The sequence below is a fragment of the Arabidopsis thaliana genome, chromosome 5 (genome assembly GCF_000001735.4).
Source record: "Arabidopsis thaliana chromosome 5, partial sequence".
Taxonomy (NCBI): Eukaryota; Viridiplantae; Streptophyta; class Magnoliopsida; order Brassicales; family Brassicaceae; genus Arabidopsis; species Arabidopsis thaliana.
The window spans coordinates 1434771-1460211 of record NC_003076.8 but is presented as its reverse complement, the minus strand read 5'-3'; the positions used below and the strand labels follow the sequence as shown (position 1 = coordinate 1460211).

Sequence of the window (25441 nt, the reverse complement as noted above, 5' to 3'; positions counted from 1 at the left end):
ATGTATGTCAACATACGTTGAGAAGGACGTCAAATTGGCTATTCATTTTAAGCAAGAGACACTGATATATAAATATAAATCAATGTATATATGCAACATCAATTTATTATCAAAACATATTCCAATTAATATGTAGGTTGGAATGATATAAACCATGGGAGTGAACGGAATTGAGATTAAATATAGCGGAAGTCTAGAGCCCGACGGAATTCCAATTGAGATTTATCCCCAACAAAGCATGGGAGTGAACGGAATCTAATATTGACGAGTGTTTCTAATTCAACGCTATATAATATGATATCAAACTAATCATATTTCTTATAAATATAGTATTTAATATATTATGATAAATTTCCATGGTGACTTTTCAATGTTCTGAGACATGCCTTAATTAATTACCATTTACCAACTCTATATACAATACGTTATCTCGTAATATGAATTAACGATAATATTAGAAATTATATGAATTAAGTTTTTGAGGTCCGAATAGAAGAGAAGTAGGAGAGATAAGAGATCCTTTGAGGCTTGTCCACATCTTGTATACTTCGTAGCCGCAATATGGACTGTTCATGGTTCGGGAAGGGTTATGATAACCTAATTCCAGGAGGCTCATATAACATACCGTTCATGATCTTATAATAATGAACGATATAACTGAAAAAAAGTTTTATGCATATTACATGTTTTATTAACATTCGCAAATATATGGTTATCCAAGTCGTGGATCATGCCATGTGGGTAAAGGCTTTTAGTTTGGAATGGTTAGCACAATTATTTATGAATGTATGTATTTGCAGTAATCATGTATAACATGTTGATTTTTTTTTATTATTTTTTTTGCCATATTATAAAATGTTGATTATGCAAATAGATACTTCAAAATATAGATAAAATACTCTGTTTATCACCTGATTATATAGATTATCTATAATGTTAGATGCATGCTTATATTAACTGATAAATAAATCGAGATACATCAAAACATAACTTATAAGATATATATAAAAAAATTTGTACTGATAAATAAAACAATCAAGTTTTAACCATCTACAGTCTTACCATTTCTTTATACGTCTAAACTAAGTATAAAATTTGAATATAATTATGTGTGTAGAGAATCTAGAGATCGATGAATTGCTAATCTTAATTTGAAGTTATTGCATTATAAACGAGATCCACCACTTATTATTCATAACGTATATGAATCGAATCATTGATAGATAAATAATTTCAGCCAAGAATTGACCCCACGAGTGCCAATAAATAACGACCCTTAGCGAGGGTTAAAGCCACAACACAAAATTTGTTCAAAGTCTAAAAAAGATTATTATTACTTATCTTCTCCCCTGAAATAACCTCATAGTGTCGATATGGCTTGCCAAAACAATCTCGTTGTGAAGCAAATCATCGACTTGTACGACCAAATCTCAAAGCTCAAGAGCTTAAAACCTTCCAAAAATGTCGACACTTTGTTCGGACAACTCGTGTCCACGTGCTTACCCACGGATACAAACATCGATGTCACAAATATGTGTGAAGAAGTCAAAGACATGAGAGCTAATCTCATCAAGCTTTGTGGTGAAGCCGAAGGTTATTTAGAGCAACACTTCTCCACAATTTTGGGATCTTTACAAGAAGACCAAAACCCACTTGACCATTTACACATCTTTCCTTACTACTCCAACTACCTCAAGCTAGGCAAGCTCGAGTTCGATCTCCTGAGCCAACACTCAAGCCATGTCCCCACCAAGATTGCCTTCGTGGGTTCGGGTCCGATGCCTCTCACATCCATCGTATTGGCCAAGTTTCACCTCCCCAACACGACGTTCCACAACTTTGACATCGACTCACACGCAAACACACTCGCTTCAAACCTCGTCTCTCGCGACCCGGACCTCTCAAAACGCATGATCTTCCACACAACGGACGTACTAAACGCAACCGAAGGCCTTGACCAATATGACGTCGTTTTCTTAGCGGCGCTTGTAGGGATGGACAAAGAGTCAAAGGTCAAAGCCATCGAGCACTTGGAGAAACACATGGCTCCTGGAGCTGTTCTTATGCTAAGGAGTGCTCATGCTCTCAGAGCTTTCTTATATCCAATCGTTGACTCGTCTGATCTCAAAGGCTTTCAACTCTTGACCATCTATCATCCAACCGATGACGTGGTTAACTCGGTTGTGATCGCACGTAAGCTCGGTGGTCCGACCACGCCCGGGGTTAATGGTACTCGTGGATGCATGTTTATGCCTTGTAACTGCTCCAAGATTCACGCGATCATGAACAACCGTGGTAAGAAGAATATGATCGAGGAGTTTAGTGCCATCGAGTAAACAAACAATTAATAAAACACATCTCTTTTCTTAAGATTGTGTTAATGTTTTTGTCTTATATTAACTGCTCTTTTCATTTCATGTCTTGTGTGTGTGTGGCTACGCTTATTAAGTGTTAAGTTTGTGAATTTTGAGTTCTTTGATCTTTGTTATGAATGAAAAAGATACCGAACATTTTGTTTGTTGTACTTTTTATATATTATCATTAATAAAAAAGCATATCTTGAGATCCGCATCCATATATATTAATATCGTCTTATTTGTAATTTATGTTTAGTGGTGACTGGAAATGAAATAATTTGTGACTTAAACCGATAAATTTTCTCTTCTTTATTGGAGACTGCTATTTAGAGAAAAATAAAATCAAGAAATTATTTGATAAATATGCGAATATGTCCATAGAAGTATGTTTTTGAAAATAGAGTATCTGTTAATCAAATTCGGAATAATCAAAGCTTGGTTATTGAGCAATCCCGTAATATGAAATTAGATCAATTATAGAGTTAAAAACACATCTGGACCTAATGTATAAAGAATATACGTTTGGGCACAAAACTATGAGAAATCAAGAGTTAGGGAGTGGAACGATAAATTTCACAAAGGAAAACGACAACATCTTACACACGGGTGAAACCGGCAACCGAAAAAAAGTCATTACATCACAAACTGACGAATGCACTAAACAGGATGAGAATGAAACAGAAGCAACAACCTCTTACGCAGGTTATCCAGTCATATAAGAAGATCTTTTGTACGGTAAAAAGATAAAAAAGATCAATTTAGATCCGACGGTTAGATTTTAAGCTTCTCTAACAGTTACAGATGTCATTGATGTCACAGTCTCAGAGATGTCAATAAACACCCAAAATGTTAATGAAATTTCCCGACTTTTCTACAACAAAATCTCCCTGTTTGTTTCCCTCTCTTTCTCTCTGTCTCTCTCTTTTCGGAAACCCTATTTCGCGAGCAAGCAGCTTGAAAAGGGTGTGTGAATGTGATCTATCCAAAAGCGTATTTTCAGGTTTCTTCTTTCTGAAAGTTTTAAGCTTTTTGCTTTGTTATTGTAATCTCTGAATCTGGAATGATGGTTGTTTCTCTGTGCATGCAATTGGCCTTTTGAGGATCTCTGATTCGTAGTTGTGTTTAGAAAAGGTGGACTTTTTACTTTACCCAGATCTTTGATAGCTTAAGGGTTTCATTATCAATTTGAATTGAGGATTAGATTCAAAGGAATTTGATTTTTAGCTATGGAAAGAAATGGTGGTCACTACACTGATAAGACGAGAGTGTTGGATATTAAACCATTGCGTACTCTAAGACCTGTGTTTCCCAGTGGAAATCAAGCTCCGCCTTTTGTGTGTGCTCCTCCTTTTGGACCATTTCCTCCTGGGTTCTCATCGTTTTATCCGTTTAGTTCGTCTCAAGCGAATCAGCACACACCAGATCTTAACCAAGCTCAGTATCCACCGCAACATCAGCAGCCTCAGAATCCACCACCGGTATATCAGCAGCAGCCTCCTCAGCATGCATCTGAGCCTTCGTTGGTTACTCCTTTAAGGTCATTTAGATCTCCTGATGTGTCTAATGGCAACGCGGAACTTGAGGGGTCAACTGTGAAAAGAAGGATCCCTAAAAAGCGTCCCATTTCTCGGCCTGAGAATATGAATTTCGAGAGTGGGATTAATGTGGCTGATAGAGAGAATGGCAATAGGGAGTTGGTGTTGAGTGTTCTTATGCGGTTTGATGCGTTAAGAAGAAGGTTTGCACAACTTGAGGATGCTAAGGAAGCAGTTAGTGGGATTATCAAACGCCCTGATTTGAAATCAGGATCTACTTGTATGGGCAGAGGGGTGCGGACAAACACCAAAAAAAGACCTGGTATTGTTCCTGGTGTTGAGATTGGGGACGTATTCTTCTTCAGGTTTGAGATGTGTTTGGTGGGGTTGCATTCTCCATCAATGGCTGGGATTGACTATCTGGTTGTCAAGGGAGAAACGGAAGAAGAACCTATCGCCACTAGCATTGTCTCATCTGGATATTATGATAATGACGAAGGTAATCCTGATGTTTTGATTTATACTGGTCAGGGTGGTAATGCTGATAAAGATAAGCAATCTTCTGACCAAAAGCTCGAAAGGGGTAATCTTGCCTTGGAGAAGAGCTTGCGTAGAGATAGTGCAGTTAGGGTAATAAGGGGCTTGAAAGAGGCTTCTCATAATGCTAAGATCTATATTTATGATGGACTCTATGAGATTAAAGAGTCATGGGTAGAGAAAGGAAAATCTGGACACAACACCTTCAAGTATAAACTAGTTAGAGCTCCTGGTCAACCGCCTGCATTTGCTTCATGGACTGCAATCCAGAAATGGAAGACGGGTGTGCCTTCAAGGCAAGGACTCATTCTTCCCGATATGACTTCCGGGGTTGAAAGCATACCTGTTTCACTTGTTAACGAAGTTGATACCGACAATGGGCCTGCTTATTTCACCTACTCCACAACTGTGAAATACTCAGAGTCGTTTAAGCTGATGCAGCCTTCTTTTGGATGTGATTGTGCCAACTTATGCAAACCAGGGAACTTGGATTGTCACTGCATAAGGAAAAATGGAGGTGACTTCCCCTACACCGGTAATGGAATTCTAGTTAGCCGAAAGCCTATGATATATGAATGCAGTCCATCTTGCCCGTGCTCGACTTGCAAAAACAAGGTGACTCAAATGGGAGTAAAAGTGAGGCTGGAAGTTTTCAAGACAGCGAATAGAGGATGGGGATTGCGGTCATGGGATGCTATTCGTGCTGGTTCTTTTATATGTATCTATGTAGGTGAGGCCAAAGACAAATCAAAGGTGCAGCAAACTATGGCTAATGATGATTATACTTTTGATACAACCAATGTGTATAACCCTTTCAAGTGGAACTACGAACCTGGCTTAGCAGACGAAGATGCTTGTGAAGAGATGTCTGAAGAATCTGAAATCCCGCTGCCACTGATAATCAGTGCTAAGAATGTTGGGAACGTTGCCCGATTCATGAATCATAGTTGCTCACCTAATGTTTTCTGGCAGCCGGTTAGTTATGAAAATAACAGTCAACTCTTTGTGCATGTGGCCTTCTTTGCCATTTCTCACATCCCTCCAATGACTGAGTTAACTTACGACTATGGAGTATCTAGACCAAGTGGGACTCAAAATGGCAATCCTTTATATGGCAAAAGGAAATGCTTCTGTGGATCAGCGTATTGCCGTGGCTCATTTGGATGATGATGGAGAGAAAGGCGATCTCTGGTGAACAACTGGAGTCGGATGATTTTGGTTGCAAAAAGGTTTGTATCTCTGTCCCATATGGTAATTTATCTAGTACTGAATATGATTTACATATGGAATCTCTAAATTTGTTTATCTGGCAGCTGGAGTGTTGAGTCCTGATAGGTGGAACCGAGTACTTTTGGTAGCAAGTAAAGTAAGTCTCTTTGATCTTCTCTTCAAGAGCATAAGACGCAAAGCTGTGAAGGATTTTTATACTGCTTCTCCAGCAAAAACCTTATCTATTTATCGGATTGTGGAAGATGTCCTCATGCTTTTATCCTGTTGGATATGTAATCTTATTAGTCAGTATTCAGATCGATTTTTAGGACAAATCTCTGGAAACTCTAAGCCTCTTTTGATTAATTATTATGTGAATGTGATAAAGGTTACAAGTCAATTTTAACAGTTTAGTTTTTATCAGAAAAAAGAAAAAGAAGAGACAAAGCCAACAATTAATTAAAGATTCAAAATCAAGTTTATTATAGACTGACAGAAGAGGAAATTTAAAATCAAATTTCGACGTTCTCCTTACAAAGGAAAACTTGTGTGCTACAACAAAATGAGAAAAATACAGCCGAGAGAGATTACGTAATATAATGTTGTGCAACTCCATAATAAACACACAGACTCTGGTCTTTCCCCATAAATGTCCACTAAATAGTACCACGCTGTCAGTATATATAATGATAAACACAAGAATAAAAATAAACCAAACGTACACAATGAATGCTTTCAATCATGCATCAATGATTAGTGAATCTGACATGCATATACCATACCGTATATTGATGGTTAGAGAGTACTTTTAAATCCTTGTTACTGGATGTAATAAGCTTTTTGCATAGCAGTTTCATTAACCTTGAATCCTCAGATTTGGTCTGTATTATATTATTTTATAAGGAAATCTAATCGGGTGTCTACAGCATCGCATTCTAAATGATGTGTAAGATATGTTGGTGAGAAGTGAAGTTTTGTTGAGAAGTTGAACATGAAACGTGAAGTCCAGATTATTTCTTATAATACTCAAAAATGCATACATTTTAGTGATATTAGATCCCACAAGAATGTCCTCCAGGTCCACCATATGAGAACAATACAATGCCCTTTCCATCTTTTAAGCCATAACATTTAGCACTGTCTAATAGTTTTTCTAACTTGTATTTGTCACTTTCCTGGATCTTATAATTAGAATCTACAATTTCAAGTTTCATGACGCGTGCTGCCGCATTGACATCTTCAGTTGGTTTATGACCGTTACCCATTGGAGGGCTTACACCAGAAGGAGAAGCTTGAACTATCCCGCCAACTCCAATCATGTCCACGCTATTCCTTATAAGATCAAACAATTCTTTTGGCCAATAACCAATTTGATCATCTTCTGTTGTTAAGTTCACATCTGATAGCCACCAATTTCCTGAATTTTTATCCTTCAATGGATAATTAAAAAATGGTAAAAGAGACACAGCAATACACTATGTTAGATTAATTTGATAAAATACAAAACAATATTTAATGCTAAGACAAGTGTATATGTTACCTGTTCAATACTAAGATATATACCCTTTTCTCCTTTAGGGTCAGTAGGTTGTGGCCCAAAGAATTTAGTTTTTGACACTTGAACAAAAATTCAGGACATCTTGTATTATAACAACCTGCTCCATTTGCACCCTACTCCATATGATCATCAAAAATTGTTAAATTGAAGATGCATAAAAGACAAACAACATACTTTAAGATAACTAATTAAGACTATATTACTTATATTTTAAACACATATAAACATATGATCATGTTTTTAAAAACATATAGATTTACCTTCCAGAACCCATAACTCCATGTGCGTCCATCACCAAATAATTTTGGATTTATCTACAAATTAAATTAGAGTGTTTTAATTTAAAATAATAATAAAAAAGAACTTAAATAGTTATAATATTAAATTTACCATCCAGCCGGCTTAAATAAAATTAAATTTATTGTTGACTCCACTGCCTACATATAATGTAGTATATGAAGCTTGGTCCCTATTAATGTTCAAAGGATGTATACTCATCCAAGCTGCCAAACCATGGTAAGGACCTTGACCATGTGATCTAACTCCAGCAATCTCCAAAATTCCAAATTTTAACATTATCAAAATATGCATATTTATATTTGTAACTCAAAAATTTAAGTAGAATTTCTTACATGTGTCCCATGACTTTCGACTGTAAGCGGATTAAAGTGTTTTTCTTCCCAATACTGAGCATTTGCGACATATTGTTTTGTATTTCTTAGTATAGGAACTGTTCCATTAGGACACTCGATGCTTTTCTTACTTTTCCTTTCACTTTCAACTTGCTTTTCCGGTTTGGAGATTGAAAAAGATGGTTTAAGCTGCTCAAATATATATATTTTTATGATAAATGAGTAAGGTGAGAATGAAACTAAATTATATATTATCTTCTTTTTCACAAAACTAAACTTAAATTTTATTTGGGATAACCATGAGTACGTGTATTCTATATGATTAAAAGATGCATAATCCAGAATACATGTCAATTTTCTTGTCAGAGATCAATATATTGATAATATAAATTTTAATCAACTCAATTAAAAATATTTAACTTTGAGTCAGTTTAAACTTTCTTAAAAGCAAAGTTAAAAACAATTAAAGTCATTATTTATTGGATGGTTTGTTCACACTTTCTCTTACAAATTTTTTGTCAGTTAAATCATTTATTTAATATATTAAACAATGAAAAGTAAAGAGAAAGTAGAAAAATCTAATCTTGCTTAAAATTTAAGAAAAATATACTAAATGTTCAAAAATGGTTGTGTGTAGATGAATGATTGTATAAAAATTAAGTTTAAAAGACAAAAAGTTGAGCTAAACATCATTCAACTCATTTTCTTGTGAAATGGTAGATGAATGGGCAAAACATATTTTTTATCATTTTATTATATTTTTAAGTTTTTAGTTAAACACACTGAATCACTTTTCCAATGTTTTTTTTATCTCACATGGTGAAAATTAGATGAATGTATTATAATTTTATTTAACCTAGTTTTATTCATTTAATTATACAACTATTTGCACCCCAAAAGAAAAACTTCATATATGCTTCAGATATACTCAAACTACAAAGCATATATATAAAAAATGAATAAGGTTGACAAGATAATGAAAACACGTATAAAAAAAGATAGTTTGATGAATGAGTACCTGAATTGTATGGTTTTGGAGTAGTGGATGACTTAACGAAGGTTGTTTATATATATCCACACAATCGTATATGACATTCTCACTCAACTATGAAAAATTGAATATAAAAATCAATAATTATAAATTAATATACAAAATATTACTTTAATATCTAGACATGTGTACATATATGTAGGATTTTCTTGCTACTTACCTTGAAGGATTTGACATCTCTTACGGTTTCTCTAGCTTGAGCTACATAAAGTACGAGTATGAAATCGAAGAATTTTAGACCAACATCCATTAATTAACAATATGTGGAATTTTCTTAATAGCTTTGTTTGGTTTTGTTCTTGTTAAAACTACAATTACATATAGGTATTTATAATCGTTTTCAGTTTTAAATCTTTCTTATTTATGATTTTTAGTTACTTAATGTGTATTGTTGACCAAAAAATAATTACAAACTCTCTTTTTGTTAACTTTGCTTTTTTAAGAAAACAATACTAAAATTTGTTAATAAGTACTATTATTCATTAGTTTTCTTAGGAATTAGGATTGTTTAGTCAACTAGTTTTTTAAAAAATTAATGACTCACTCAAGTCAAGATAGCCTGATTTGTTGGCACTTTTAGGATTCTTACTTGTTTAAAAAGTTTTAACAGTTAGGGGTGTGTGTTGAATTAAGGGTTTTGGAAGATTCTGAAACATATTCGGGGATTTGGTTAATTTTAGAAGATTTCTTTTAACTAAAAAGAAAACTGTAATGGTCATTTGGTGAGATTTGTTGTGAAATTTGAGAAGATATTGGAGTATTTTGTGTGATATCCCAAAATTATGTTTTGGTAATTATTTAAAGTTATGCTACCTGTAGTCTTTCATCTTGTTCTTCATTACAAATATGATTTCTCAGAACCAATTAGAACAACAATACTTGCATCGAACGTGAAGAGAAGAGCCTTGATTAGTGGTGTTTCATAGCCAAGTCGAAGGCGCCAAATTTCTCCAGATCAAGAAATCAACAGTGGTAAAGTTAGCGACACCACGATGACAATTGCAGTGCTTTGTTAGGGAAAGTTTCCAGAATTTTCTCAACCAGCTGAATCATCTCATTGAATGGAGCAAAATATGGAGAAGAAGTGGTTTAACTATTCTGATACCTGAAACTGAAGATTGACTAACGTTCACGGAGAATCAATGATGAGCGAGTTTTTGTGAATATTTTTATTTATGAAATCCATCCAAACTACACCTCTAAAAATGTGATTTTCTCAGCCATAATTCTCAACTAAAAATGTATTAAAAGTCTCTCAATATATGAAAAGAGCAACATGTACACTACCAATTTCTATTTGTTTTCGAACCAATCAGAGAGCTCTATTTCACACCCACTCGCACCAAGTGCATGTTGCGCGAGTGAGAGCAAATCTATAGGGGGTATGTATGCCTTTCCAAATTATGCATTGTTCAATCGACACACTTCTCTATGAAAAACACATTGGGTGACTATTTTGTTTTTTGTTTTCTTCTCTGAAAAACCAATGCCAACCGAACCGAAATTAAACCATGTAAACCAAACCGAAATCAAATTTCGACACTCTTTACAAAGGAAAACTTGTGCGTATGTTACAACAAAATGAGAAAAATACAGCCGAGAGAGAGATTACGTAAATATTCTTACACTAACAACCCAACAAACTCTCTACCATTCGTGAAATAGTAAGCAACCAAGTGGGAAAAATGGAATATATAAATTATATTTACGTTGGGGCTGAAGGGTATAAAGAATTTTGATTTGAGAATGTGTTGTTGCTTCATATCATCTCCGTGGAGGATCCTGAATCAGGTTCATTTCAACTCCCACGGGTTGGGATTCTCTGAAAGTTCCAAGCTTTTCAGCCTCCCTAGCTATCCGAACATCGGAAGGTCTGTAATACTCCACTAGAAACTTGATGGCGAATCTAGGAAGCAATGATGTCACAACTATTGCTAGCAAGCAGAACCAGAACATCCATGTCTTGCCCACTTGGAAAATTGCCCTGTTTAAGAAAAAGCGATGACACTTTCAGTATCCAGAAGATATATTTTTAATTTGCTTCTGACAGAATGATATGTAGAGAGAATGAACTCTTACCAGTAACCAGGGAGTGTGGGTATAACATCAATCACAATGACACATATACAAGCTGCAACAATGGATCCCCATATGGCGGCGTGTGTGATCCAGTTCCATCTGATCACATCCATGGCCAAGTGAAGATTAACCACCACAACTGCAGCTATCGTCCATAGGTCTCCTAGGCTCGACGTGTCAATTGTACTGCCCCAATAAGCAAACATAGGAATGAAGAAGATGGCTGCACTTTGCCAGATTGTGTCAATCATTGTATACCAGAAGAGCGTAGTGGAATATCCCTCTGCCCTCTGGCCAACACCGTAGAGCTGAGGATGATCAAGAAGAGTCTGCCTTCCAAGGTCTTTGTCAAGAATACCGATAATTATTGTAGGGATTGCTGTGTATATGACTGAGTACAAAACACTGCTCCATTCTGTGATGGCAGTTGTCAAGGTGTAGCAAGTAAACAAAACGTACCTGCGTGAAATTGGTGAGTGTTAGTCTGCGGTCATTGTTTTAAGACGGAATAGTACAAAACATAGTAAGATGGTAACTCACCAAAATAAAATTAGAACAAAAACTGCATTTCTATAGAAATTATATAGTATCATGTAACCCATCCTTTGGTAATTCCAGTGTCCATGGACGAGCAATAACGGAACTAAAAATCTGAACTGTCCCATTGCGAAATCAGATGCCATCACAGCTTGGCGACCTTCTTGTCCGCTTATCCCTACCCCAACATCAGCCATTTGAATCATGGAGACATCATTGGCACCTGTCAAAACACAAAGCATATGAGAAGATGAAAATAAAAAACCAAAGAACTGGGTCTGTTTAGACAGGATCAGGCAGACTACTTTTTGGAAAGAAGAGTGGGGTCATTACCATCACCAATGGCAAGAGTCATGTCAGAAGTCCGGTTCTTTACAAGTGCAACGATTCCAGCTTTCTGGAAAGGAGCAACCCGGCAGCAGAGTATCGCAGAGCACTTACATGCCACCTGGAACAGCTACATTGCAAAAATGAGCAATTACATCACCATCATAGAAAGTCATAAGCAGAGTACGCAAGATATTTTAATCAACATTTCACTTACCACATCTTCAAGATCATTGTCGAGTACATATATGAGGCTGGTACCGTCAATAATCAAGGCCACATTATCACTTTCGTCATTACTTGCAATACTGGCATTTGCTTCTTCTAAGCTCCTCCGACATGAATCCAACGAGTTGCTATTTATTACAATTTGCCTCATGTTTCTTGTCAGAAGCCTCGATGAGAAGCCAATGGATATGGCAGTTTCTTGCTTGTCACCAGTCAAGACCCAGACTTTTATCCCTGCAATCCTCAAAGATTCTATTGCTTCAGGGACACCACGCTGCAATTTGTCTTCAATTGCGGTGGCTCCTACTATCCTAAGGTTAGTCTCAATGTTTCCAGCAACTTTTCTTAGCAATCCAGCCCGACCAATCAAGGCGGTGCTTGCCGCCTCAAATGAAGAATGCCATTGCTCAAACTCTGAATCGTTCAGCTCTCTCATCCCAACAACAAGTGTTCTCAAACCATCAGATGAGTAAGCATGAAGTTGTATCTTGGTCTCATGTATGACGCCACCGTAGGATTCATCCATGACACCAAACATGGATGAGTCTGCACCTTTTACAAAGAGTTTCACCGACATGTCGGGGCATCCCAGTATCACTGACATTCTTTTTCGGTCACTATCGAACTCATGCAATCCCAAAACATTAAATCTGCACTGGGCAAAGGAAAAGGAATAAATACTAATGGCCACAATCTACTATGAGATGCAATGACAATATAAAATTAATGACAAAAAGTAGCCATCACATGTCTAAATTACCTTTGCGTTTCTCCTCGCACATTAATAACTATATGACCAGAGGTTCTCTCTATGAGCAAGAAACCATATGCAGCTGCTGCATAGACCAATGCTTGTTCATCAGGGGACTCCCCTTGATAATCTACCAGTTTCACATTGGGATCAGATGTATTGCTAACAATTGGCACAATTGTATTGCAAGCTGCCAGTGAGAGGAAAAACTCATTTGCACGTTTTGCTTCTTCTGTTGCCTTGCCAGTTTTCGTTAACTGAAGAAGCACAGGATCAACTCTCACCCTCATCTTTGGCTTCAAAATAATTCCATCAACTGTATCATGAAAATTTTTAGGCATCATCAAAAATCAGTAAACAGAAAAACATACTACTCTTAATAACAGAAACATTATTAAGAAACTAGTTTTCTTTACCTTCAATGGAGTATCCAGGATGCTCGCTATCAGCAGGTTCCCTGTCAGAGTAATCTACGCCTTCGATGCAGGCACATTGAAACTCCATCTTGTTGTCCGTGAGTGTACCCGTCTTATCAGAGAATAAATACTTAATCTGCCCTAAATCTTCATTTATATTTAAAGCCCTGCATTGAAAACTTGAATCTGAAGACTCGTCATACATCTGATCATCATTGGTCATGAAGTATGCTTGACCAATACGGACGAGCTCCATCGATATGTAGAGAGAAATGGGTATCATGATCTGGTACACAATGACTGCCATAAAGAAGGTGAAGAATATCTCCCACCCCCAACCATAGTATTTATAGTTCTTCCCTCCTGGCCTCTCAGAGTAGTCCTTTCTTCTATAAAAGAGAATAGTGTCCAAGTCATCCCTGTGCGTTCTCAACCACACAGCAGCGGTCGCGGCTGCGATTGTACACAAGACGATCAGAAACAAAGAGAGTAGAATGATCTCCAAATTCATTCGAGTCTCTAGCCTACTCCTCTTTGATGGTGCTCCAGAGTTGTTGAGCATAGCTTTCGTCTCACCACCAGCATACACAACAACCCCTAAAGCCCAAGCAGTGTTCTTAAGCTCACACCCTCTTAGAATAATATTAGAAGGTCCAAGGGAGAGCCTTCTACCATCAATCTCCATGTTGGCTTGAAACCCATAAATGTTCCTGTTAGGTTTCTCACACTTGATAAATCCATTAAACGACTCCATATCAGCAGCTTTCAGAAGAGTTTCCTGCTTGGCATACCTGGTCTTCAAATTCGACTCACCATCCAAATTAGTCGTCTGCACGTAGACAACCCCAGTAGGATCACTAGTAGCCAAGAGCACCATGTCACAGGGAAGAGTCTGATTGGATTGGACTTTAATGACTTCCCCAACCCGGATATGCTTCCACTTCTTCTCTCGAAACTGATGATCCTCAAAGACTAAAGCCAACCTATTGTTCTCAACTCTATCTGACCTATGTCTCCGGAAATCCTCGTAAGCATCTTTGATAGCAGAGACCAAGAGAACAAAGGCAAGGGGCATGATGGATGCACCTCTGCCAAAAACTGCAAGCTGAGGAAGCTGATTGAGAACAGCGATAACAAGGAAGTAAATGTAAGCAACTCTATGGAACTGTTCAAACAAGTTCCTAGGCAAGAAGGTGAAGACAGAGTATTTAGCAGTCTTGATAGAATTCCCAGTGAACTCAAACCGTTCGTTAGTTCTGTCAGGATCGTTAATATAAATCAAACGAGCATCTTCGTCTTTGATCTCTTTCTGAGACATGCTTAGCATCTCAGAATCAGCTCCAGCTGAACCATGACGGATACGCTTAGATCCCAAATCACCGAAAGTAACTTCTTTGTTGTCTTTAGAAGAAACGCTCCATCTTGAAGATACACCCAGAATTGGATCGTGATGAGGCGGCTTATCAATTGATTTCCTGGGATCCATTTCCCGGGTCCAGGAATTGGATTTGGACAATGAAAGTAGAGATTTTTTCTCAGAAATTCATTAAAACACACCTCCTGGAGAAGATGATTGGACGTAGCTCGAATCAGCCAGCAGCTTGAATATCTGAAATCGGAGACAAAACGCCTCCCAGGAGAATGGAATTGAATTGCAAATGGGCAGATCCACCTCTTGGAGACGAAAATGGAATTGAATTGACCTAGCTAATCGAAATGCACAGATCCGGATCTTCAATTTTGCGCGCTAAAAATGAATCTATCTATCCCCAGGAAAATGGAATTGAAGAGAAAGAGATTGAGGTGACGCAAGCCAATACGTCAATACGAAGAATCAAATAAAGAAATAACGAGAAGAGAGAGAGAGAGAGAGAGAGGGTAATAAATAAATGGAGTTTCGTATTTCTTCTGCAAGGGTAGACGAAGACGAAGAAGGAGACGAATGAGAAGGAAGACTTGATGAAAGAGAGAGAGAGAGAGAGATCTGGAAGATAATTGAAGAGGACAAGGTTTGAAGACGAAGAAGAACAAGTCGCCAATGGCTGGCGACGTCGACGAATCTTTTTTTTATTCAATTTTGTTTTAGTTTTAATTTCATTTAATTTTGCATTATAGGCACGAAAATAAAAGGAACAGAGAAAGGAGAAGAAGAAGAAGAAGAAGAAAGAAAGTGAGGAAAAGTCATGTCGTGTTGGTCCGTCCAGAGAAGCCACTCTCAAATTCTTACTCTTCTAGAAACACTCTTTTTTATTTTTGAGCCGCCGTATTATATATTTTTATTTTCTTCCCAAAATGTATATTTTTATAAAATAATTTTATTTCCAAATACCTTTTCACTGATTAATCGAAAGTATTTTTTATATCCACAATTACTAAATCGGGATAAACGTAATACAAGAAAGAGAAAAAATTAATACTTTGAAAAGAGGTGTGATTATTTTGTAAATTTTAGACAGAAAACCAAACTTTTTTATACCTAGTGATGTAGTGGTTATCATCAACCTTTAATTATGAGAAAAGTTTAAACTATCAAACACTTTAAATATTCGTTATATAAGTAGAAACTTACGAGTTAATTCAGTTCTTGTTTTTTCCCTCCGTGAATCCAAGTTTTAAATTTTAATATATGTCACGTCTATATCTTCTTTCATTATCCAATATTGAATTTTGAAGTTGATCTTTTGAATGATTCAATATTTGATTTTTCACCAAGTATGTATTTATATGAAAATAAAAGTATATTCACATATATGAGAAAATGGAATTCATTTGATTTAATTGGTGGCTGATATCTGGATATTAGTTTACTTTCTATATGAATAATGAATATGGTGATATTGCAAAGCCAGATATTGTATGGATTACAAAAATGATAATAAAACAAGAACAATTATCTAAATACATTGTACATACGATACGTAGTAGTGTACGTTATATAAAACTATACAAGTTCATCGACTTTGGTCGAGCTAACATAATCTGAATCGTGTTTGGATTTTTAACGCATTTGACTGAGAGTTTCCATTTGAAAACCGTAAACCGGATTTTAGACTTTCGTAAATTCAACATTAGAATTTTATAACTAGCTAGTTTTAAGTTCTAACTGAGATTAATATGAGATTAAAATGATAATATGATTTTTAACTGAGATTAAAATGATAATATGATTTTTAATTCGCCATACTGAGATTAATAATTAGTTGTAATAATAAACAAAGAGCAAAGACAAACAAGTCAAGACTCAAGCGGCTTACACTTCACATGGCCAACCACAAACAATGTAAAGAAGTTCGAAGAACACGATTTCCACGCCCTTGATTGTATTACTTTTGATATTTAAAATTTAGAGAGTAATTAAAACTTTAAAGTTATGTAGTCTTTCACGGTTTTACAAAACAAAAATGTTAAAGAGATTCACCAAAAAAAAAAAATGTTAAAGAATTGCAAATTGGTCATTATCGATCGAGTATTGGTTTTAATATTTCACTAACACTGTACACATATCGTCATAATAACATACACTAACATGATTGGAACGAGTTAGTTGTATGTATGATGATTAAACAATATTCTATACATTAATTATTCACCTAACGACATCGCTTTCGTACAAGTTTGTTTAACGACTAAGCACGTTGAATCTTTAATGAAGGTAATCACAACAAATATACATTAATAATCCGCATAATGCTAGCATAAGAAAAAGAAATCTTCGCACTACCATATATACACTAACAAGATTTACAAATAAAACTAAATGTCATTTGGTTGCAAAATATGCCGTAAATAATCAAAGGAAATTGGTTATTTTATTATTTTGGCAATATGTAGTTTGAACAATAAAACAATTCAGCTCAAAGTAATCAACCGTGAACATATTTTAGCTTTGACAAAAAAAAAAGAACATATTTTAGCAACTAACCATTTATAAATTATAACGATAAACTTATTCATGTTTTGCATGTGATAGTATCGATTTTATATACTTATAAATTTAATTTTATCACACACACAACATGAATAAACTACATAATTATAAATTGAATCTTAAAGATGTTTTTGATGTTTCGTTGACACAAAATATGGGTCAATAACAATAGTACAACACATTCTTCTTTAAAACCAAAAAAAAACTCCTTATCTCAAGATTCCAACGTCTTCGTCATCACATGCATTGTGTCCAACGCTTTAATCAACCATTGAAGTTTCTCATTCATATATCATCCTCATACTTAAGTCTTTAGCTAGTATATATATAATAAGTCTTCTCCTCTATCTCACATCTCAAAGATGGCCATATCTACTCTTATCTTGATTGAAAATATATAATTCTTGGAATGAAACTTCTCCACTTCTGTATTTAGTTTCATGTTATCTTCAACAGTGTATGGTGAAAGAAGGATATGTTTGAATGATCACAAACTACAACATCAATCACTTCATACTTACTCTTGTCTAGTTTGAAAAGTCATTAATTCTTAGTATGAAACTTCTCCACTTCTTCATTTAGTTTCGTATTATCTTCAACATTGTAATATTGTATGGTGTAAAGAAGGATTGAATGGTCAGAAACTACAACATCACTTAAATCTGGATTCAAAAGTTAAATTAAAAAGTATGAGCTATTATCGTAATATGTTTTTTCTCATAAGGACTGAAATATAATTTTACTAAACCGAGGTTGATTCTAGACGTGTTTAGTGGGGAGAAGGTTTTTTTTTTATCTGAACTATACAAAAAGTACGTTTTTCAGCCTGGACAAATGCTTAGTGCTGATTTATCATTTATACCTAAACTCATTACAAATGACTCAGTTGACACGTGTGTATTGTCGTTTTGCTATTTTGTTCATTTTTTTGAAAAAAATAAAAAAGTGGAATCTCGAACCTGTGATCATGGGAACGTTTAATTCAGCTTTTACCACTGATCCATATAAACATTATTGACACAATTACTGGTGTAACTCTTTATATACAAATAAAATCCATGGGATTGGATTTAGTAAAACGACACGTCTACAAGTTTTAGGGATTTCGTATTTTGCTTTCATTTCTTCTTCTTCTTCTTCATACGAGAGCCGAAAACGAATAAGAAGATTAATTGAGGAGAAATCGAAGATGTCTATAGCGTTAGTGGAGAAGATTCAAGCCAAATTTTGAAGAAGTCTAGTAGATTCTGTATTGTAAGCTACTAAAATCTGCGATGGTGAGGTAAGATTCTACAAAACCGAGTATTTTTATTAAGTTTTTGTTTGGTTGTCTACACAAAAGCTGCGTATTTGTTTTGTTTTCTTCGGTTGAATCTCTTTGACCTCAGGCATTTCAATCGTCGCCGGAAAATTCATCGGAGATATTAAAATTGAATCAAGCTTCGAATTGGTCAACCGATCTATTAATTTGACTAGAGAGGAACGAGCTGTATGATATATCTGCTTCCGAATTGAGTCTCCATGGCTAGTGGAAGCAGCAGCATCGCAATCGGTGGTTTGTTTGAGAACGCGGAGGTGACTACGAGTGGTAGACCAGTGCTTCGTCGCAATGAGGTCGAATGTTTCCTCCTCTCCTCCATCGATATAGATTCCGAAGATGATCCGCCGCGATTCACAGCTTTGAGGTCTGGAAATCTAATCCTTACCACTCATCGTCTCATATGGATTCCTTCTCAATCAAACGAATCTGTTCCTTCTTCGATTCCGCTCTCCGCCGTTACTCACATCTATTCCCATAAGAAATCAATCAAGTCTATGTTCCATTCGCCTAGAATCCGATTTCAAGCGGATCCCGGTTCGATTGTTGTAACGATTGTGTTTAGAGGGAAAGGGGATTTTGATGGCTTTTTGTCGAAATTGTGGGAATGTTGGAGAGGTAGGGCATGGGAAGAAGAGGAGAAGAGCGAGAGTGAGACTTCAAAGTCAGGATCTGGAACAGTTGCGCAAGGTTTGTATGGAAACGATGGAACGGTGAGGATGGTGGGATTGGCTGGGATTTTGAGGAAGGAGCAAGAACAGTGGGAGAGCACAGATAAGAGCTTGCAAGATGCTTTTCAGGATTTGAATGCTCTTATGGTACTACTCTTTTTCTTCCTTTTTACCGATGTAGATCATGTATTGTTATACCAAGTTACAAAATTTATGGATAGAAGATAAGTCTGGAACATGATTTTCTTAACGTTTTGGTGGTTAGTTTGCTCTTTGTGATGCGTGATCTTGAAGAGTTTATTTGCAACTGTTATAGGATTACTCTTAATCAGTAGAAGGAAAGGCTTGTTATTTGATTATGGGTTTTGTGATCAAGACAAACTGTGTCTAAGTTCTTGTCCACTTATTGGGTTTACAGAGTAAGGCTAAAGAGATGGTGAGTCTGGCAGAGAAAATGCGGCAGAAGCTTTTGTCTGCTCCTAGTAGTCAGAACGGTTCAACTGATGATGAAGAAATGGGGTCCAAAGAAGAAATGCAACAGTGGATGTTGAGCGTTGGTATTATCTCACCAGTTACAAAGGAATCTGCTGGTGCATTGTACCACCAAGAATTGTCCCGCCAGGTTCTCTTCTACTTTGCAACAGAGATATTTGTGTTCATTAGCTTATGTTGTCAGTGATAACTTCGAAAGAGATGTTTTGGATTTAGTGGCAGCTGATATGATATTGATATGGACTTATAAAGGGCATTTGTTAGGAATATGTTTACGTTTGTTCGATGTTTCTAAAAACCTATGACTGTCCTAGTAGAGAATCTTCAACTGTTTAGCTTGTAAAATTGTTAGAATCTGGGGAATTCTTGTTCTTCAAGTCCTTAGAACTACATGATTTTGAGGTTGACATCCTTATTTGCATAACCTGCAGTTGGCAGATTTTGTCAGAATCCCATTAGAAAAAGCTGGGGGAATGATCAGCCTTACTGATATGTATTACCACTTCAACCGAGCTCGTGGGACAGGTTGGAACTTCACAAACTAGAATTATTTGATTCCGAGTACTTTATTCTATTTTCTTTGCTTCAGCCTGTAAATTCGAAATCTTTCATTTCACAGAGTTGATTTCCCCAGACGATTTGTGGCAAGCTTGTACCCTCTGGGAGAAATTTGATGTGTATGTACTTTTTGATACTTTCTCCTATAAGTTCGAATATTACGCATGTGCATCCAATATGTAGAAATAGTGATCTGTCATGTATTTTTGTTTGGGTAGTCCAGTAATGCTGCGGAAGTTTGATAGCGGTGTGATGGTCATCCAAAACAAGTCTCACAGCGACGAAGAGGTATTCTTAAGATTATTTATTCCACTGTAACTGCATTGAGTACTCTCTCTCTCTCTCTCGATGTGCTTCTTACTTTTGTTTCCAATTACCTGATCAAATATCTTTCTGGCCATTTAGGTTATGAGTAGAATCAGAATGCTTGTGACAAAAACTGAAACTCTTAGAGTTGGAGTTACTGCTAGTGATGCAGCTTTGACGCTAAAGATTGCTCCTGCCATGGCTAAGGAACATCTACTATCTGCAGAGACCAAAGGTGCCTTTTTTCCCAACTCCAATAAAAGCTTGCCCGACGAAACATGTATCTATTAGATTTATATGATGCTCACGTTCCCATTTGTTGAAACAGGTTTGCTATGTAGAGACATGAGCCCAGATGGGCTTCGATTCTATTTCAACCTGTTTCCCGAGATTGATCCAACCAATCTCCATATGTAAGTTAAATACACTCATAATTTATTTTCTGTGGTGTTGCTATTCGTGAAACTAATTAACCTTTGTATCTGACAGAGTCAAGGAGTTTGGGACATACGGTGAATGGATCAAAGCGACCAGTTTGTTGTCTGTATGACAAAGCTTTTGCTGTAAACTATTTGTAATAAGACATACAAAATATACAAACACAAATTTGGATTTTGAATCAAAATTGCCAATAATTTATTCAATTATTGTGGGCAAAGGTGTGTATAATTGTTTTTGTAATTGTTCAGCTGTGTTTGAAATTGCATGCGACAAACAAGTCTTGAAAGAAACGAGAAATCTTGTTTCAATGCAGTTTATGGATAGATGATAAGCCTGGAACATGTCTTGCTAATGCTTAACTTTCTGGTGGTTAATTTGTTACCAAACCTATATAAACTTGAGAGAGATAAATTCCATTCACATCCTTGACAATTTCTTAATATCTTATATCTTAAGCTAATTAGCAAAGCAAGTTTACTGCAAAAGGGTAAAGAAGTGATGGATTGGGAATTAATCAGCTTCGAGGGCTTCAATCTCATACCGAATGTCTTCCAAATACTCATTGATGCTAGTCACAGCATCTTGCACTCCTCTAATGGCCTCCTTCAAAGCGTTATCAAACTCTGCATCTGCTTCTGCTTCCTCTGTTCCTGCAGCTTCAGTAATCTCATGAAGATGCACGCACTCGTGTTGCATAGGCTTCTTGAATTTGCAGTTCTCATGTGTCAGCATTCGTTCTGACGGTCTTCCTGCCTTCTTCAGTACCTGTATTGTAACAGTCTGCGAAAAAAGTGAACTAAAGTAAGATTCTTACTTTTGTTCAACCGTTGAGATATCTAGATTAGAGTAAATGGGTATGAAACCAGATGCAATTTCTGCTTCTCTTGAGTTTGAATGTCGCTGAGAAGTTTAGCAAGATCAGCTCTTCCAACTTCTGGATTTAGAAACAGAGATTCCATTTCGCGCACCTGTCATCAAAGGGCTCAATCTTTAACAACACAAGGTTGAACAACACTGTGAAGGTGTAATCAAATACTCTCAGATAAGATCCATACTTGTTTCGAACATTCACTGAACTCCGTTGTAATCTCGCTGCACAGCTTCTGATAAAGTGCTTCAGCACCAGACTCCACATACTCTGAGAATCCACTGATAATTGAATTCGAAAACATAGTCAGCTCAGATTAATAGAGGAAGATCTCAGTAACAAAAACATGGAAATCTACGAATATAAAAAACATCTCCCTCTCTATCCTTCACACTATTTGCCTCAATTTCAACATTCACCAACAAAGTCTAACTCTCAGGCAATGGATCAATTGGAACTTAACAAAACCGCAACAAATAAACTAACTCTTTGAGAGATTTCCAATGAATCAATCGAACCTTTTGAGATTGGCGTAAGCCTGAGCTCGGCGCTGCTGAATCTCCAACAGACTCCGAAGCAGGACCAGGGTTTGAGAGGCGACGCCGGAGCCCACCGTCGAACTAGTAGACCCGACACCGGAACCGCCGCATTCGTTCTCAATATCGCCGGAGAGGGAATCTCTGAGGGAAACCTTCTTCTGGAAATCTTCGGCACTCATCGTCCGATCTTTCTCTCCGACTCTTTTCGTCTTCTCAAACACGACAGAGAGAGAGAGACGAAGAAGCAAAGAGAAAGTTGCGAACTAACCGGTTTAGTCGATTTTACTAAATTGAACCGTAATTTGATTTTAATCGCTTTGATATCAAGTCCGGTTGAGGCGGTTCTTCGGTTTTACCCGGTTTGATTGGTTTGGAATGACATTTTTGCTGCTTGTTAAATTGTAAACTAGACCACAGGCATTTGGATCCCAGTCTCGACAAATCTGGTCTGATTCTCAAAATAGTGCCTATAAATTATTATGGTTGGAAAAAAAAAACTGACTTTTAAATCATCACTTCAATCATTAACTGAGAAATCTCACATTTTTGCAAATGAGCTTAAATCCAAATTGTACAATAGATTGCATGTTTTGGAGTTGTCATGAACAAAATGTAGAGGTTTTTATTTACCATTGAACAAACTGAGAAAGCAATACAATTCTAATACTTAGTTTGACACCTACTCTTCAGTAACATACCTGTTCTTCCTTGCTCCCAACGCAACTCTCTGAAACAAATTCCCAAAATTTGACAAAGAAAAAAACAAATTGGTTAAGTAATTTGCAGAAATAGTTTACATGCTTTGATTTACTTCTACGCAGAGCTATTAATCGTCTTAACTGAGAATATTTTGGTGTAGGCTTTGATTCCAGTTAGGAAACGGATGTAAGTCGGCTTCATAGATCCGCTAGCCGGTATTGCCCTTATGTTTGGGACAAGGTACTCAGCCACCTGCAAACGAATGTGTGATCATGAATCATGGGGCTAGAGATTAGAGATCGTGTCAAATTGTTGTGCTAAAAAGAATTAAGAGTTAATGGGTTCTTACCACTTCGGCTGGCTCTGCCAAAACATTAATGAAGAACTTGGCCTGCAATAGAGAACGTATTAGAGAGAATCTCTTGAAATGGAATCTAAATATTTCCTCAGTGTTAAGTCATCGAACTTGTTTTGTAGTTGCTCCGGACATGAGCAGATCAGTTGTGACCATTCCAGGCTGCAACAATAATCCAGAGAAAACACATTAGAATTATGATCATGTTTAGATCCTGAATTCATTCAAATTGTTCAAATAACTATAATCCATCCATTCTATTCATCTCTATGCGCATGTCTGTATCAGTGTATTTAGGAAGACACTAAAAACAACCAAAAATGAAATGAAGCAATATATTGTATTCATACCGATAGATTATGCACCACGACATTTTTGACATCTTGCATCTGCAACTCTGCCTATGAAAGACAGGAATTACTAGAGAAGTCATATAAGGAGAAGGGAAAACGAAGAAGAGTTCAACAGATATAACTCTGGCATTACCTGTAATGACTTTGTCAGGTGAACGACACTCCGTTTAGTTGCACCATATGCAGCAAATCTGTCAAACGTTAATCAAAAAAATGCTATTAGACAGTACAGAGAAGAGAGCCTAAAGGAGATTTACTAAAGCATGTTCCCAAGAAACTTTAATGAATCTAGCAAACCTGGGTGTTGGTCTCCCATCTGAACCAGCTCCATCAATATTGAAGATATGACCACCTCGAGATTGGGTCAACATCATATTCATTGCCTAATAATCATGAACACATGTCAGTAAATCCAACTGATAATAACAAAAGACACGCTGAATTCATCTCCTTATAACATCTTTGACTACCTCTCGGCAACATAACATGAGACCTAGAGTGTTGGTTTTCACAACTTCACTGCATAAAGATTTCAAAAAGTAAATGACTGAAACCAATCACATAGAAACTAACGAAGAGAAGGATCAAGCTTAACACAAGACTTACATAAGATCCTCATCTGAGGCCTCTGCCAAAGGTTTAAAGCTATATGCATTAGATCCCGCATTATTTATCTGTATCATCTCAAGATGGTATTATAAGACTATTTCTATGGTTACAAAATTGAAAAGAAAACATAGTAAAATACTCTGAACAACATTAACACAGATGTCACCAACAAATGAACGTTCTTCATAGTTTTGAGAGTGTACCCAAATGTCAATGTATTTAAGATTCTTCTGACTATAAGCTACAAGTTCCCTCACATCCTTCCCTTCCGTAACATCACACTTAGTTCCCTACTAAGAGAAAATGGTTTCATGATATCAATGCACATAAAGCAAAAACCTTGGAAGACCACACGAATGGAAAAGAACAGTAAAAGAAGGCGGTACCCACACATGCTCCCCAAATTCTTCCTTAAGACTCTGAACAGCAGTCTCAACTCGTTCAGCTGCAAGACAGGAACAGCCATAACAGCAAAATTCTACTGAAGATTGGTTCTATTACTTGCTTGCATGTTTCCTTACAGACACACAAACTCTAGAAAAGGAGTTCAAGACAACAATGGGGACAGGTTCTAACCTGATCTAGAGCAAATCACAACATTGTCGCCTGCTTTCAGAAACTCTCTAGCTAATGCATATCCTATACCTGAACAATCAATAAATCAAAAACCACTCTTTAGAGACACAATGAGATAAAAAAATATGTTTTTTCCCTTCTGAAGATTAAAAACTCGAGTCAATTGACAAAGACAGAGTGAATGAAACCTTTGGTTGAGCCAGTGATCAATATGTTATACGGAGGCGTCATAGGTTCTCTTTTCCCTGAGATACGAGCTTCCACCGCCGCAGACGACGGAGTAACCGTGAGGTTTTGGCGCGTAACAACGACAGTTGCGAGACCAAAGCGTTCTGCCAGTAACCGACGCCGGCAAATAGGAGAGAGAAACGGAAGCTTAGTGACATTTGAGACGGAGGAAGACCGAAGCCTAAGCAACGGAGAAGAAGAGACGTTGAAACCACTCCAAGTAGCCATTACAGAAGCTCAAAGAGAGAGAGAGAGAGAGTTGCGTAAGCGAGCAAGCTCAGAG

The 25441-nt window shown here is 36.6% G+C and overlaps 8 protein-coding genes across 9 annotated transcripts; 3 read left to right on the top strand and 5 right to left on the bottom strand.

The window, feature by feature from the left end:
* Positions 1-1172: 1172 nt before the first annotated feature.
* On the top strand, positions 1173-2571 carry NAS1 (nicotianamine synthase 1). The gene has a single exon (NM_120577.4). It carries the CDS (start codon positions 1374-1376, stop codon positions 2334-2336), a length of 963 nt encoding a protein of 320 aa, NP_196114.1. The 5' UTR covers positions 1173-1373; the 3' UTR covers positions 2337-2571.
* A 499-nt stretch (positions 2572-3070) lies between these two features.
* SUVH1 (SU(VAR)3-9 homolog 1) lies at positions 3071-6081 on the top strand. Of its 2 annotated transcripts, NM_180436.2 has the most exons (2): positions 3071-5658; positions 5743-6081. In NM_180436.2, exon 1 carries the CDS (start codon positions 3584-3586, stop codon positions 5594-5596), a length of 2013 nt encoding a protein of 670 aa, NP_850767.1. In that variant the 5' UTR covers positions 3071-3583; the 3' UTR covers positions 5597-5658; positions 5743-6081. The 2 variants fall into 2 exon arrangements, with proteins under 2 accessions (NP_850767.1, NP_196113.1); NM_120576.1 differs by having other exon boundaries at positions 3222-6045.
* Positions 6082-6690: 609 nt separating this feature from the next.
* AT5G04937 (uncharacterized protein) lies at positions 6691-7772 on the bottom strand (the record flags this gene model as incomplete). Its single annotated transcript, NM_001342798.1, has 5 exons — positions 6691-7068; positions 7202-7309; positions 7457-7510; positions 7587-7597; positions 7709-7772. 5 exons carry the CDS (start codon positions 7770-7772, stop codon positions 6691-6693), a joined length of 615 nt encoding a protein of 204 aa, NP_001331445.1.
* A 974-nt stretch (positions 7773-8746) lies between these two features.
* Positions 8747-9129, bottom strand: AT5G04933 (Pol-like polyprotein/retrotransposon; the record flags this gene model as incomplete). Its single annotated transcript, NM_001342797.1, has 3 exons — positions 8747-8761; positions 8847-8933; positions 9040-9129. 3 exons carry the CDS (start codon positions 9127-9129, stop codon positions 8747-8749), a joined length of 192 nt encoding a protein of 63 aa, NP_001331444.1.
* A 1203-nt stretch (positions 9130-10332) lies between these two features.
* On the bottom strand, positions 10333-15574 carry ALA1 (aminophospholipid ATPase 1). The gene is made up of 7 exons (NM_120575.3): positions 13218-15574; positions 12811-13117; positions 12040-12700; positions 11829-11952; positions 11499-11718; positions 10959-11417; positions 10333-10863 (listed from the first exon to the last, which is right to left on the bottom strand). The coding sequence occupies exons 1-7, from the start codon at positions 14701-14703 to the stop codon at positions 10644-10646; spliced, it is 3477 nt and encodes a 1158-aa protein (NP_568146.1). The 5' UTR covers positions 14704-15574; the 3' UTR covers positions 10333-10643.
* A 2620-nt stretch (positions 15575-18194) lies between these two features.
* AT5G04920 (EAP30/Vps36 family protein) lies at positions 18195-21253 on the top strand. Its single transcript, NM_120574.5, has 9 exons — positions 18195-18427; positions 18534-19281; positions 19553-19756; positions 20058-20151; positions 20246-20303; positions 20403-20472; positions 20590-20725; positions 20819-20903; positions 20980-21253. Exons 2-9 carry the CDS (start codon positions 18667-18669, stop codon positions 21038-21040), a joined length of 1323 nt encoding a protein of 440 aa, NP_196112.1. The 5' UTR covers positions 18195-18427; positions 18534-18666; the 3' UTR covers positions 21041-21253.
* Positions 21234-22649, bottom strand: AT5G04910 (DNA repair REX1-B protein). The gene is made up of 4 exons (NM_120573.4): positions 22318-22649; positions 21987-22080; positions 21795-21899; positions 21234-21711 (listed from the first exon to the last, which is right to left on the bottom strand). The coding sequence occupies exons 1-4, from the start codon at positions 22515-22517 to the stop codon at positions 21442-21444; spliced, it is 669 nt and encodes a 222-aa protein (NP_196111.2). The 5' UTR covers positions 22518-22649; the 3' UTR covers positions 21234-21441.
* Positions 22650-22716: 67 nt separating this feature from the next.
* Positions 22717-25438, bottom strand: NOL (NYC1-like protein). The gene is made up of 13 exons (NM_120572.3): positions 25119-25438; positions 24931-24999; positions 24741-24799; positions 24558-24644; positions 24352-24419; positions 24216-24264; positions 24043-24128; positions 23879-23936; positions 23743-23793; positions 23504-23554; positions 23387-23428; positions 23179-23289; positions 22717-23065 (listed from the first exon to the last, which is right to left on the bottom strand). The coding sequence occupies exons 1-13, from the start codon at positions 25384-25386 to the stop codon at positions 23018-23020; spliced, it is 1047 nt and encodes a 348-aa protein (NP_568145.1). The 5' UTR covers positions 25387-25438; the 3' UTR covers positions 22717-23017.
* Positions 25439-25441: the final 3 nt, after the last annotated feature.

Excerpts from the sequence above, each read along its gene's own strand:
- NAS1 (NM_120577.4), top strand. The coding sequence starts at position 1,374 with ATGGCTTGCCAAAACAATCTCGTTGTGAAGCAAATCATCGACTTGTAC.
- SUVH1 (NM_180436.2), top strand. The coding sequence starts at position 3,584 with ATGGAAAGAAATGGTGGTCACTACACTGATAAGACGAGAGTGTTGGAT.
- ALA1 (NM_120575.3), bottom strand. The coding sequence starts at position 14,703 with ATGGATCCCAGGAAATCAATTGATAAGCCGCCTCATCACGATCCAATT. Across the intron at positions 13,118-13,217 it reads TCCTGGATACTCCATTGAAG|TTGATGGAATTATTTTGAAG; the intron begins GTAAAGAAAACT and ends TTCATGATACAG. Across the intron at positions 10,864-10,958 it reads CCCACACTCCCTGGTTACTG|GGCAATTTTCCAAGTGGGCA; the intron begins GTAAGAGTTCAT and ends TTTCTTAAACAG.
- AT5G04920 (NM_120574.5), top strand. The coding sequence starts at position 18,667 with ATGGCTAGTGGAAGCAGCAGCATCGCAATCGGTGGTTTGTTTGAGAAC. Across the intron at positions 19,282-19,552 it reads AGGATTTGAATGCTCTTATG|AGTAAGGCTAAAGAGATGGT; the intron begins GTACTACTCTTT and ends TTGGGTTTACAG. Across the intron at positions 19,757-20,057 it reads ACCAAGAATTGTCCCGCCAG|TTGGCAGATTTTGTCAGAAT; the intron begins GTTCTCTTCTAC and ends CATAACCTGCAG.
- AT5G04910 (NM_120573.4), bottom strand. The coding sequence starts at position 22,517 with ATGAGTGCCGAAGATTTCCAGAAGAAGGTTTCCCTCAGAGATTCCCTC. Across the intron at positions 21,900-21,986 it reads TCAGTGAATGTTCGAAACAA|GTGCGCGAAATGGAATCTCT; the intron begins GTATGGATCTTA and ends CTTTGATGACAG. Across the intron at positions 21,712-21,794 it reads AGAAGCAGAAATTGCATCTG|ACTGTTACAATACAGGTACT; the intron begins GTTTCATACCCA and ends CTTTTTTCGCAG.
- NOL (NM_120572.3), bottom strand. The coding sequence starts at position 25,386 with ATGGCTACTTGGAGTGGTTTCAACGTCTCTTCTTCTCCGTTGCTTAGG. Across the intron at positions 24,265-24,351 it reads GCCTCAGATGAGGATCTTAT|TGAAGTTGTGAAAACCAACA; the intron begins GTAAGTCTTGTG and ends ATCTTTATGCAG. Across the intron at positions 23,429-23,503 it reads CCGGAGCAACTACAAAACAA|GCCAAGTTCTTCATTAATGT; the intron begins GTTCGATGACTT and ends TCTCTATTGCAG.